This window comes from Fragaria vesca, linkage group LG1 (assembly GCF_000184155.1).
Source record: "Fragaria vesca subsp. vesca linkage group LG1, FraVesHawaii_1.0, whole genome shotgun sequence".
NCBI lineage: Eukaryota > Viridiplantae > Streptophyta > Magnoliopsida > Rosales > Rosaceae > Fragaria > Fragaria vesca.
This window is the reverse complement of record NC_020491.1, coordinates 2,787,306-2,800,536: the sequence shown is the minus strand read 5'-3', so window position 1 is coordinate 2,800,536 and position 13,231 is coordinate 2,787,306. Positions and strand designations below refer to the sequence as shown.

The 13,231-nt window shown below is 42.3% G+C and overlaps 1 protein-coding gene across 1 annotated transcript; it reads right to left on the bottom strand.

The window, feature by feature from the left end:
- Window positions 1-4,982: 4,982 nt before the first annotated feature.
- Window positions 4,983-7,414, bottom strand: LOC101310347 (probable galactinol--sucrose galactosyltransferase 6-like). Its single transcript, XM_004287234.1, has 2 exons — window positions 5,940-7,414; window positions 4,983-5,852 (listed from the first exon to the last, which is right to left on the bottom strand). Exons 1-2 carry the CDS (start codon window positions 7,403-7,405, stop codon window positions 5,126-5,128), a joined length of 2,193 nt encoding a protein of 730 aa, XP_004287282.1. The 5' UTR covers window positions 7,406-7,414; the 3' UTR covers window positions 4,983-5,125.
- Between the last annotated feature and the right edge of the window lie 5,817 nt (window positions 7,415-13,231).

Genomic DNA, 13,231 nt, shown 5'->3' with positions numbered 1-13,231 from the left:
ATTAGCCTTCTCGGGTCTCAAGCCCAATCTCTCTCTTTCCTCCTCCCTCTCTGCAAAACCCTAGATCTCTCCCCGCTCCACCGGAGCCTCGTTTCCACCGGAGACCCCAGCTCCCCTCCCCGACGCCGATCTCCGGCCTCCGTCGATTTCCTTTTCTGGTAACAATTTCTACAACTCCACAGGTTTCGTTTGCGCCTTGGACATTTTTGTTTGCGCCTTGGACATTTCTGCTTGTTTTTTTTTCGTTGTTTGCTTTTTTTTTTTCAATGTTTGCGCGAGTGTCTGTGTGTTTGTAGAATTTCATGAAATTTCGTTGGGGGATTGAATTTCATGGTTTGTAGTCCGTTGCCATGAATTTGATTGATTTCGTGAGAGAGATATGGAGTCTTGAGTTACTTTTTGTGTTCATTTTAAGCTGGGTTGGTTTCATTTTTGATCAGGAAAGTTTGATTTTTGATTAGGAAGGTTTGTAGTTTGATCTGGGCTCGTGTTGGAGTGTCCAGACTCCGGTCAGATCTGGTTGAGTTTTTATTGTTTGTGTCAGTTTTAGCCCGTTTCTGGTGTTTTTTGGCCACGGCGTTGACCGGACCCATCTGAGATCCATGGTTAGTTGAAACTGTGAGAGTTCGATACAAGACGGACTTTTAAGAATCGGATGGACTGTGTTTTGTTTCGATGAAATCAGATGGACTGTGTTAGATCTAGGCTGTTCAAACTGTTTGGTTGGGTTAATTTGTTTCATGAACTTGTATTGGCCCGTTTATGTCTGGTTGGGCCCAACTTGGGGGCATTTTATGTGTGTGTTATTTACAGTTTTTACTTAACATGTGTAAAAACTCTATTTTACCCCTGACGGGAAAACTTGATGCTAATAAGGAAGTTTTTTACAAAAAAGAAGCAAATTTTTATTTTATTTTTTCTTGTCTTAACGAGATAAGTGGCTTTTGTTGCTGACAGAAATTGAGATTTAACAGTTTGAATAAGTTGAGGACATAATGGATGACCTTTACAGAACTGTCTTTGTAACTGTGCATGAACTAGCAAAATGGCTTTCATTGTTGTCTTTCTTACATAAAAACGGAATCAGGAAGCTTGATATAAAAACGCTCAGACATGTACTTGAATATTTTGTAATCCTTTCCTGTTTTAATACTGCACCAAAGAAAAAAATATATAATTTGGAGCATGTAGTTATTTGTCTTTGGTTGCTAAAGTGGGGTGGGATGTATATCTTATTGTGCATATTTAGCTGGTTAAAGAAGGATGGGACATTGGGATGCGTGTCATACCATGCATATTGCATTCATATTTTATTCAGTTTTATTCTGAATACCAATTGTCTATAAGCATTTACAAGCAAATATGGTGTTTTAAATTTGGTTTAGTGTTTTACAAATTCAGTTGTTTCTTGCTTGGTGCATTCCTTATGTATATCGAATTATTCTCAGCATCTGTAGATGGCCCTGAACATTAGATACACTTTTGTCAATGGTTCTTCTTTGGTTTACCAGCTTTTGTATGCAACAGTTCCTATGTAGTATTGCTTTCGACTTTGTCACTGCTTACTGAATTTCAAATGGATTTACTGAATGCAGGATTTGTACTCCTGAAGACAACATGGCCACCCCTGTTGAAGAGAAGCTGGTCACTCCTTTTCAAGAAAAAACCACTCCTGTAGAAGAGCCAGTTACTACTCCAGTTCAAGAGCCAAATAATACACCTGTTGAAAAGCCTGTGACTAATTCAGTTGAAGAGCATGTGACTAATCATGTTGAAGAGCCTGTGACTATTCCGGTTGAAGAGCCTGTGACTAATCCGGTTGAAGAGCCGGTGACTACTACAGTTGAAGAGCCGGTGACTGCTACTGTTGAAGAGCCGGTGACTGCTACTGTTGAAGAACCGGTGACTGCTACAGTTGAAGAGCCGGTGACTGCTACAGTTGAAGAGCCGGTGACGACTACAGTTGAAGAGTCAGTGACCACTACAGTTGAAGAGTCAGTGACTACTACAATTGAAGAGTCAGTGACAATGCAGGTTGATACTACTCCAGTGGATGAGTCAGTGACTACTCCAGCTGATGAGAGAATGTCTACACCAATTGAAGAACCAGCAACTCTTCCAGTTGAAGAGCCAATGACGGCTCCTGTTAAAGAGCCAATGCCTATTCAAGATGAAGAGCCGGTGCCTATTCAAGTTCAAGTGCCGGTGCCTACTCCAATGGACGAGCCAATGAGTACTCCTATTCAAGACAAGATGAACACTCAAGATGAAGGGAATATGCCAACACATGATGAGGAAAAGATGCTTAGTCTAACCCAGTTTGAAGAAAAGACAGAAACTCCCTATGCAAACAATGAGGGAATCCACTATGCACCTGTTGACTTGACACCATATGCAAACAATGAGATGACACCGTATGTGAACCATGAGCTCACACACTATGCCAACCACGATGCACCCCTTGCCAACAATGAGCTGACCACCTATGAAAACACGGAGGGGACAAATCCAGAGGCACATCCTAACAAGCGGAGGAAAAAGAAGTCCGTAGTCTGGGAGCATTTCACCATTGAAAATGTGAGTCCTGGATGTAGGAGGGCATGTTGCAAGCAGTGCAAACAGAGTTTTGCATATAGTACTGGTTCGAAAGTAGCTGGTACCAGCCACCTCAAACGCCACATTGCTAAGGGTACTTGCCCGGCACTTCTGCGTAACCAGGACAAGAATCAGTCATCTCCATATACCCCAGCTACCAGGGGTGGCAGTACTGCTAATACACCAAAACGGCGTTACCGGACTGCTAACTCTCCCCAGTTTCTGTTTGATCCAGACCGTTGCCGTCATGAGATTGCAAAGATGATAATCATGCACGACTACCCCCTGCATATGGTTGAACATCCTGGGTTTGTAACTTTTGTCCAGAATCTCCAGCCACATTTTAACATGGTGAGCTTCAATACTGTCCAAGGTGATTGTGTTGCAACTTACCTAACGGAAAAGCAAAACCTTAACAAGTTTATCGAGGGCATACCTGGACGTGTCTGCCTTACCTTGGACATGTGGACTTCCTCTCAAAGCGTGGGTTATGTATTTATTACTGGGCACTTCATTGATGCTGACTGGAAGTTGCACAGGCGGCTGCTTAATGTTGTGATGGAACCGTACCCCGACTCAGATTCTGTGCTTAGCCATGCTGTCGCTGTTTGCCTTCATGACTGGAGTTTGGAAAGCAAGTTGTTTTCCATCACCTATGATCACCCAGTGAATGAAGCAGCTCTTGAGAATTTAAGGCCTCTTCTCCCCATCAAGAACCCACTTATCCTCAATGGTCAATTATTGGTTGGGAATTGTGTTGCGCGTACCTTGAGCAGTATTGCAAAAGAAGTGCTGGAGGCAGGGCGAGATGTAGTCAAAAAGGTCCGGGATAGTGTCAAGTATGTGAAGACATCAGAGTCCCATGAGGAAAAGTTTGTGGAGCTTAAGGAACAGCTTCAAGTCCCAAGTGAAAGGAGCATATCTCTTGATGACCAAACGAAATGGAATACTACATATCAAATGCTGGTGGCTGCTTCTGAGTTAAAGGAAGTGTTTTCTTGCTTGGATACATCGGATCCTGATTACAAACAAGCCCCCTCTATGGAAGATTGGAAGCAAGTTGAGACTCTCTGCACATACTTGAAACTGATCTTTGATGCATCGAACATCTTGACTACTACAACTAGCCCAACTGCAGTTACCTTCTTCCATGAAGTCTGGAGAATTCAGTCAGATCTGGCTCGTGCAATTACAACTGAGGATCCCTTTGTGAGCAATCTTGCTAAGAAAATGCAAGAAAGAATTGAAAAGTACTGGAAGAAATGTTGCCTGGCATTGGCAACAGCGGTGGTTATGGATCCTAGGTTCAAGATGAAGCTTGTTGAGTTCAGTTTCAACAAAGTTTATGGTGAAGAAGCTCCAACGTTTATCAAGATTGTTGATGATGGAATTCATGAGCTCTTTCATGAATATTTGACACTGCCTTTGCCGCTCACACCAGCTTATGCGGAAGAAGGAAATGCGGGAGGCAACACTAGGACAGAGGATTCCCAAGGAGGAACCACTGCAGACAATGGACTCACCGACTTTGATGTGTATATCATGGAGACTACTAGCCAACAGATGAAGTCAGAGCTTGATCAGTACTTGGAAGAGGCTCTGTTGCCTAGAGTCCACGAATTTGATGTGCTGGGCTGGTGGAAACTGAACAAGATGAAGTACCCAACTCTGTCTAAGATGGCCCGTGACATTTTGTCAATTCCTGTATCTACAGTTTCTTCCGATTCTGTTTTTGATAACACTGCCAATGAGATGGATCAGTACAGGAGTTCCCTGCGACCAGAGACGTTGGAAGCTGTTATATGTGCAAAAGATTGGATGCAGTATGGATCAGCCCAAGTCTCAGATACCGTTGTCAGGATGGAGTATTAGATCATAGGTTCTTATGGACAGACAATCGGTCAGGTGTCATGGTCGACGCCAGCCAGAAAGATGCATGGGGTAGGTTCTGTATCATTTTAATCTAGTTGCTTTCACCAATCGCCAGTAGGTTATCTCTTGTACCAATTCTAGTGATTATATATGCTTGGACATGAACATTTAGTTTCCTAGTTTTAGATTCCTAATGTTATTAATGTTATGCAATTTTAAAGCTGAGCAGATGTAAGATTTGGTAAAGGCTCGTTGAGTTGCCATTTGCTTTTGTCCCACGTATGTGAAATATCAATTAGCATTCTCCTCATCTCTGTGATTCTGCATTATATGATAGCATTATCCCAATGAATATGCTTGCTTTTCTGCTAGACTTTCGGATTTTACGCCCTCGCATCTGTTTGATTATTTGGTTTATTAGTGATGTTGGTTTATAGAAATCTATGCATGTAGATTCTTGGTTACAGGAGTCGGCTACATTCAGGAGTTCAAGCATTCTAATTTGAAGTGACAATGGGACATTAACGTAAACGATTCATAGATTAGATAAATCTCACAAGAATAGAAATGATGCATTGTCCTTCCCTCAAAGAAAGGAACGTGAATCTAAATGACTAAGAAAAACCGAGGAAGTTCAAACTCTACTAACTGTAATTTCCTACAGCTCAACCTCGACTAGTTGTACTCTTTTTCCCTCTTCAGGCATATGATCCAAGCACAAAGACACCAACCCAGATGCCGAATCGTAGCTGAAACCAACCTCATTACTCTCAACAGAGCACCTGCTGGGCTTGTTTGAAGAATACACACCGAACTTGCCACACCCTCTAACCTCCATGGAGACTAGTCTCTCCTCATATCTCAACTCTTCAATGGCTCCACCGGCATTGTACATGTTAACCAGTCCCAAAGGAGCAAAACTCACCCCCGGCGCCAAAACCTTCATGGGACTGACGGTGAAAATCTCGTGTTCAAGCACCTTGAGGGAGATGGGCATAGCAGCATTGTGAGGCAATGTCACAACCTCCCCTGTCCGATTGCAGTACGCGACGCAGTCACCATTCCAATCGGGATCAGTGGCAGCCTCTCTAATCAGGTGAACATCACGGCCGCGAACATAACCGGTAATGGCCTCCGATTTCGTCTCGTGAAACGCATTCTTCTTCTCCAGTGAGCTCCATGCTGCACCTTGGCAGTTGTACACTCCAACCACACCTGTGTACTTATTCATGTTCCATATCTTCAACAGACTCAACCCATCCCGGGCCGGGTCAGTGAACAAGCAGTCCCGGGTCGGCCTTCCTGGTAACCGGGCCCGGAGCACCGACCCGTCTGGCAATACTATCTTCTTCAACAGCTCAAAGTCATGCTTCCCAGGCGCATCACTATAAAAACAAAAACCAAAATCCAAATTAATCAAAATTAAAATAAAAAACAAAAACAAAACAAAAAGGATAAAAATAGTAGCTTACCTAACATAAACAGGTCCACCACTGATGGCTCTGGCCGACGCGTGGTACTCAGCCGCCGGATGAAGCGAGTGGAACATATCCCAATCCGGCAGCATAAACTCGCCGAGGAAAACGCTATTATACGCCACCGCCGCCACGTGGATCGTATGCGACACCGGATCGCGGGGGTAGAAATCGTCGGAGGCTCTAACCACCGCCGTGTTTTTCGCGCAGTACAACGCATCAGTATTATGGCTCATGCACGCTATGATCCCATTGTCTTCAAAGTTCCTCGCCACCGAGGCATCAAGAGCTTGGTGGTACAACCGGGTCAGCTCAACCCGCCCGCCCAGCCCGGCTCCGAGCGTCTCCAGCACGCACTGCACGTCCACCTTAACCCCATCTACACCCGCAGACGCCAAGTAGCTGTGTAGCTCGTTGTAAAACTTGTACACGTGTCTCGGGTTTACCAACCCCAGACCTTGTAACCGCATCACGTCCGTTTTCCACGACGGGTCGTTCTCCAAGAGTCCCTTCGATATATCCGGGTACTTCAGAGCCGACCCGTATTCCTCCCCGGGTCGGACCCCGCCCCAGTAGCCAGTGATGGCGTGCCATACGTACACGTATTTCAAACCGTATGTATCCTTTGCTATGTTGACTATGTTCTTGATCCCATCCTCCTTGTTTTGAAACTTCGGATTCTCTTTGATTCCGGTCAGCCTCTGCAGCTCGCCGGCTTTGTTTTCATCTCCGGCGACTGACTGCCAGCCGTCGTCGATGATGACGAACTTCGGCGGCGCCCCGCCGTCGGTTAACGACTTTAAACCGGCCTCGACTCCTTCCTGAGTCACGTCCTGGTAAAACGCGTCCCACGTGCACCACCCGAAGTAGTCAACGATTCCGGGGAGCTTCTTCTCGTGACGTTGACGAAACGTCTTCAGGTGAGACTTAACGGCCCGGACCGCCTCCGTTATCGTCGCGAAAGGGTCGGTCCCGGCGTGGACGAACACCGAGTGCGAAAACGACGCCGCTTCGGTGTCCACGTCACCGCTCTCCAAACAAAGCTCCAGCTCGTCTCTACTGTTGTTCCCCTGTAGGCTGGCTCTGAAGGGGCCTTCGATAAGAGGGAGGAACACAGCGTAGACGATCTCCTCCTCGAGGTGGGACCCGGACGAGTTGGTCTCGACCAATAGGAACTGAGTCTCGAGCGGGACGTCGGCGCCGGACTCGCCCATTTTCTGGGCCATCCACCACAGCTTGAACCGGAAGCACGCCATGAAACGCACGCCGGTCTGTAATGCCCCGAGTGACGTCACGTGCCGGCTGTCGCTGACGTCAAACGCCGCGCCGAGGAAGACTCCGTCGGCCGGGCCGGACGCGGAGCCGGACGTGACGGTGACATTGTCTGGTACTCCGGTCAGAATCGTCCGGTTGTTCACGATCAGCTTCCCGTCGGAAACTCGAACCGCCGGCTTAATCGTCATCGGGATGTCCTTCTCTTGCTCGTGTAATGGTTTTCTTGTAGGTAAAGGCTTCTCAGTTCTCTGCAAATTCCGATACAAAACTGTAAATCTCTATATCGAAACAATCTCAATCTAAAATCTTTCAATGAGTTTGGTTAATTTTCACGTACCTGGAAGGCCAATAATGGAAATGCTCGATTATTGCAGGGATGTCTACGAATTCTGAAGCATGAAAAAGAAATCAAAACTCAACGTCAGGTTTCCGTTCTTGGAAATCAAAACTGAATTACTGAAACCGAATGAATTAATCAATAGCGGAGAATAGAATAGTACCAGAAGTCGTGTGAGTTTGCTTCAACAGGTTGATCCGGCTAGGCGGAGAGGAAAGGTTTGATTTGATGAGATGAATTGGTCGAGAGGTATTTATAAGACGAGTGAGAGGAGGAGACCTGTAACACAGATTCGACACCATTGCTTGTGAGCTCCAATCTCTGGAATCTGGATTTCAATATTATTACTCTGTTGCGGTTTGTAATAGAAATAGGTCACTGGGGTCCAAGGAGCTTATCCATCGACGGCTTTGAGGGTATCTGCCACGGTTTGACAGTTGAAATTCCACGTCGGATCCACGTCCTACCAATCCAATAGCTTTAAACTAATAAGTAACACGTGCGTTTTCGAGTTTTTTCTTAACAAAAAGCATTTTTTTCGAAAAGAATATTGAACATTAGATATATGCTGATGTGTGTCCACGTACTTATTTCGACTTTCAATGTTTTAGATAGTTGTATTTTAGTTGGTTTCTAATTATTTGTATTACGATCGTTACGTATATCTTAAATTTATACGTGTTACGTCTCATATATAAAAAAAAGTCTTATTTCTTGAATTTGTCTTTGGTCAATATATAAACTAAACTAAAACATCTTTCTTAGTCACACGTCACACGTTGCGTCAAGAGGGTGACATTTTTGTATTTTGGCAAGTGATTAGGAGCTAATGAGCCTTGATTAACTACAATCATTGGTGAACCACGTATGCACTTGGATCATAGGCCCCATTTCATTGTGAAAAGTTCAAATTGGTTTTGGCATGGAAATGTGGCAGGTTGACGTAGTGTGGCACACGTATCGATTCTTATAGCAAATTGTTGTGTAGTTTACTAGTGAAAAACGTAAATCAACTCAATTATTGGAAAATGTTAATCATTCATACTTTGACGTCTGGGAATTTGTTAATTGAATCAAAGCCGGGTGTAATGAAAATGAGATATGCATAGTTGTGATCATTGGAAATTTGGAACAACAGTTGGCAACTTGATGATAACCTCTGTCATCGATATCTGTATATTAGTTTGATACAGTCAAAAGCACTAGGTTTATACGCAATAATTTGTTCCTGATATGGATATCTGTAGTCGCAAAGATAATCTAATTAAGGTTGCTGATACACAGAGGTTACCACTTTTTATTGAGTTTATTATTTCGATGTAACATTTAGATCTCGTTTGGTTCACGGAACTTTTACAAGCATCTATAGTACTCAACTAGTTGTAGCCTTCAAGGGTTTGTCGTAGCCTTCTTCCCTTGATACCAATGTCCGAAAGGGTAGTTGACCTCCTCACGGAATATGTAAGCTTGCTTAAGAGTCTTGCTAACATAAGCAGGCAAGCAGCTTCAATATATTAATTCGATCGCTTGAGCTCAACTGTCTTAACATCATCACTCAGCAGGAATTTGATCACCAGCAAAAGGACCAACCTCCTCGTTACAGTAGGCACCCAATGGAGTACCCGGGACTAGTTGCCTGGGCAACTAAACCTGCCTCATCCAACTTCATATAAGCAGCCAATGCATCAGGGTCGAAACATTCCAGAATCTGCAGCCTGTACCGCATGGCTTTATGCTAGCTTCACAAGAGCAGGAGAAGACAGCTTTTTGAGCCGGTATTGCAACACTTTGCTTTCCGATCTCAGGCAGCCAACAGTTACCAACAATTGCATATATCGATGATATATATATATATATAGCACCAGAGGATATATACGATAAGCTGATTATAGGCCTAGCTACACACAAAACATCAAGATTCAAATCACTATAATTCTCAATGTTTTAGACAGCCAGATGAGATTAAAGTACAAATTTAAATTAGTTGCAAAAAATTGAGGTGCAAAAGAGAACCCAAGCTCCTCCTTGAATGCTGTTGACTAGAGATATCAGTTTCTTGTCTATGACTAAATTATGTAACACATCAGCACCATTCATTTCTATGTCCACTCTCTAAAACTCAAGGTCTAAGATTCAGACAGTTTCCAGCAGAAGAAACACCAGCCTCCCTGAATCTTAAAATCAATTCTGAAAATAATTCTAGAATTATATACCGGAAGATTTCATCATTAACGTACAGCTTAAATAGAGATCTGAATGTAATGTTTGGTTGTGGATAATATTGATCACAGTTTAACTGCATACTGGAATCTCTGTACATAACAAGCCTACAATCCTAGAATATAAAATTGTCACTCAAAATCTATATTTGCATTGATGCTTTTTCATGTCTAGAATGCATGCAACCTCATTTCCAAAATCCTTCAAAAATGGCACCTTTTCTCTCAATGAAAAGCAAACATCTCCAAAGCATGGGAAATCGAATATAAATTATTGTCCAGTGAATGTTCAAAAACAACAATGGCACTCTACAACAAGGAAACCAACTTCTGAACAACATGAAAAGTTCCATGGAGCAGAAATAAGCAGGCAATAAGTTGTAGGTTACCTGCACAGGTAGTGCTACACCAAGATAAATTTAGATGGCAAGTATTATACTAGCATCTCCAACTCCGTAGTGATACTGTCACCTCCACATACCTTCAATCACAGAAACACCTGAACATAGTATCGGCTCATTAGAACATTAACCAAATCTTTGCGAAAGGTCAGCCTCAAAGCTTTCCCTTTAATAACACTAAAGAACATAACATACCGGAAACTCTAATCTACAACCATTCGTACTCTATAATCCACATAAATATAACCGGACTACACACTACCATCTTAGCAACCATAATGTGGCTAGAGTTTCTAAACTTAGAAACCACTTGATGCACATTACCTATACGACTCAATTAGAGTCGAAACTTGAAACCGAAACACAAACTTTAAGTACTGCAATGAACGAAAACCCAGACAGAATTTAAAGGTCCTAGAGGGGGGTGAATAGGCATTTTTTGAATTTTCGTATCCGAGGATAGCAATGACTTGTGCTATCCCAGATATACAGGATACGAGTTTGCAGAAAGTAAATTGCAGTAAATAAAGAAACAACACAAAGATGTTTTTTACTCGCAGAAACCCTGAATGCAGGGAGAAAAACTGCGTTTCTCTAACTCTTGAGAGACAAAACTTTCCACTAAGTTGAAGTAACTTTTTACAAGAATAATAGTTCTAGTGATACACTACCACAGTGTTATCCTTCCTAGTCCCGAACTGGTCTAGACCTATTCCCTCTCTTGTTTCTAAGCTCTTACAACATGGAACACTTTTAGAAGCCTTGTTCGTGAATTCAGCTAACCACTAGCTGATTCAACCTTGAACGCTTCTTGGGTTGGTTGCACTACACATCCCTCATGGTATGCAACATGATATGAGTTGATGAAAGAAGTTTTGAGTTCAAGCTCTAAGGTTTACAGTCACGAAGAAGACTTAGAGCAGCATGAACAATGCAAGCTAAAACTAGACTCAACAAAGAAAACGCAATAAGGTAGTTTTCAACAACCATTGAGCAAAGCCAAAGCTATAGATATATATAGGCAAACAAGGCATCAAGGATGATGCAAGCTGACCTCAACATGTTTCAGAAAGGTTTGGACAGAAGTGTTTGGCTTCCCATACTGAAAGTGATGTAACCAAATGGAGAGTTGACACAAGCAACCTCAATAAGACAAAGATACTTTTTCTAAAACATGAACGATTCAAAACAGGGAGCAAAGAGGTTTCAAACCCTTTTACTCAGTCCATTGGTGGACCTTGACACAGCCGATAGTGACTGGTCTTTGAATCCCATAAGGACCAGCTTTGTATTGGATAATGTATCATAAAATCTAAGTTGGAGCCTTGAGCAACAATCCATTTGATCACGGGTTGGCATAACAAAATATCTCAACCCTTAGACTGGTTTGAGCGTCAAGGCACTTCCCACAAACTCAGTTGTCCATTTGAATTTAAAATACCTATTAAACTAATATAACAGACTTTGAAACTCAGGACAGTAAAAGACTCAATACTAGGATAGCAAGCGAAGCTGCTAACCTCTGTGAAAAACAGTGATATGCAGATGCATATTTTACCTGAAACCATAAGGGATGTTAGTGACACTTGTTCTTGATCAGATAACAACATCTCAGAGTGTTTTACAGGATAAAAGGATTGCCAACTATCATTATACCTTCAGAATTACCTCATTGACATATGGCCGGATCTTCTTGAGGTGAGAATTGAGCCATTTCTATGTCCACTCTGTACAACTCAAGGTCGAAGATTCACACAGTTCCAGCAGACGAAACACCACCCTCTCTGGCGTGGTCCCACGAAACTCATTCATAAAATCAGTAACTTACAGCTGAGTTCTAGTCCTGAAGAGCAGACTGAGGTGGGTGAATTCATTTTCTCACAAGCTTCGTTGATATCATCAAGTCTGTTACTCCAGCAGGCAAAATTATTCAATGTCATTGTACTTAGAGATGTGCCATGCATGAAATCCTGCACAAAATGTGGTCATGTTTCAGCCAGATGATTACTTGCTTTCACATAATTTGTTTTTCTTTATGAGAGGAGAACTGTTAATATCAGTCTCAGTTGAGCTTCAGCTACAACAGATTTCACTACCAATTACGAGTGCATCATACTCATACATTCTTTTGAACTGAACTAGTGGAGTTTCCTATTTTAGCATACATTGCTCACCAGTCTTTGCAAAACTCGGCATATCCTGGGCAGCTGTAACACTCTTTAGAATCGACGGGATCTCTTACTGGTTTCTATGATGTTGTTGCATTTCATGATATTAAGGGGATTTTGTCATAGCAAACTAACTGTATGTAAAACCATGTCTCCACGGACAAAGTTTAAAACACACATTCGTTTAGATTTCTAACATCTTCTACATGTCTTTGTTGAATATTAGGGTAAGAAACTAAGAACTGCTCGAGATGTTGGTATCAAACATGTGTATCTGATCAGATTTATGCCAAGTAGGAATGACATACAGAACATCATATATAACACATACATGCATATACATGAAAATAAATTTAAAACTAACATTAATATTATTGATCAATTCATAACAAAGATGAACACTACCAAAACTAAATACTAAACATCAAATTGGATCACGTTTGTCACTACTACTTATTGTAACAAACTATTTATTTTCGGAAACGAAACAATTCAAACTAGTTACTTGATCGACTACTACACTGGATCTCCAAAGTTTTCAACCTTGATAGCTCTCCTCGCACTTGTTGTAGCAGTTGTTCCTAGTTGTATGAGCATCTGCATCCAGCATATATGTATCAAATACTTAACTTTATAATGATCAATAGTTCAATACATCCCAAAGTAGAATGAAATTGCAATATGTACCTGAACCAGTTAATTTTGTTTTAGCCGCAGACATGTAAGCACATCCAAGCTAGTGTACAATGATAGAGCTCCGGCTTCACATTCGCATTGTCAATGGCGCACTCGACCATGCACTTACTGACACAAATCGCCTTTTTGAAATTAATTTTTCCCCAGATTTTGCCAAAGCTAAACTTATCAGGTGTTGCTATCATGGATGCCT

Excerpts from the sequence above, each read along its gene's own strand:
- LOC101310347 (XM_004287234.1), bottom strand. The coding sequence starts at position 7,405 with ATGACGATTAAGCCGGCGGTTCGAGTTTCCGACGGGAAGCTGATCGTG. Across the intron at positions 5,853-5,939 it reads GGTGGACCTGTTTATGTTAG|TGATGCGCCTGGGAAGCATG; the intron begins GTAAGCTACTAT and ends TTGTTTTTATAG.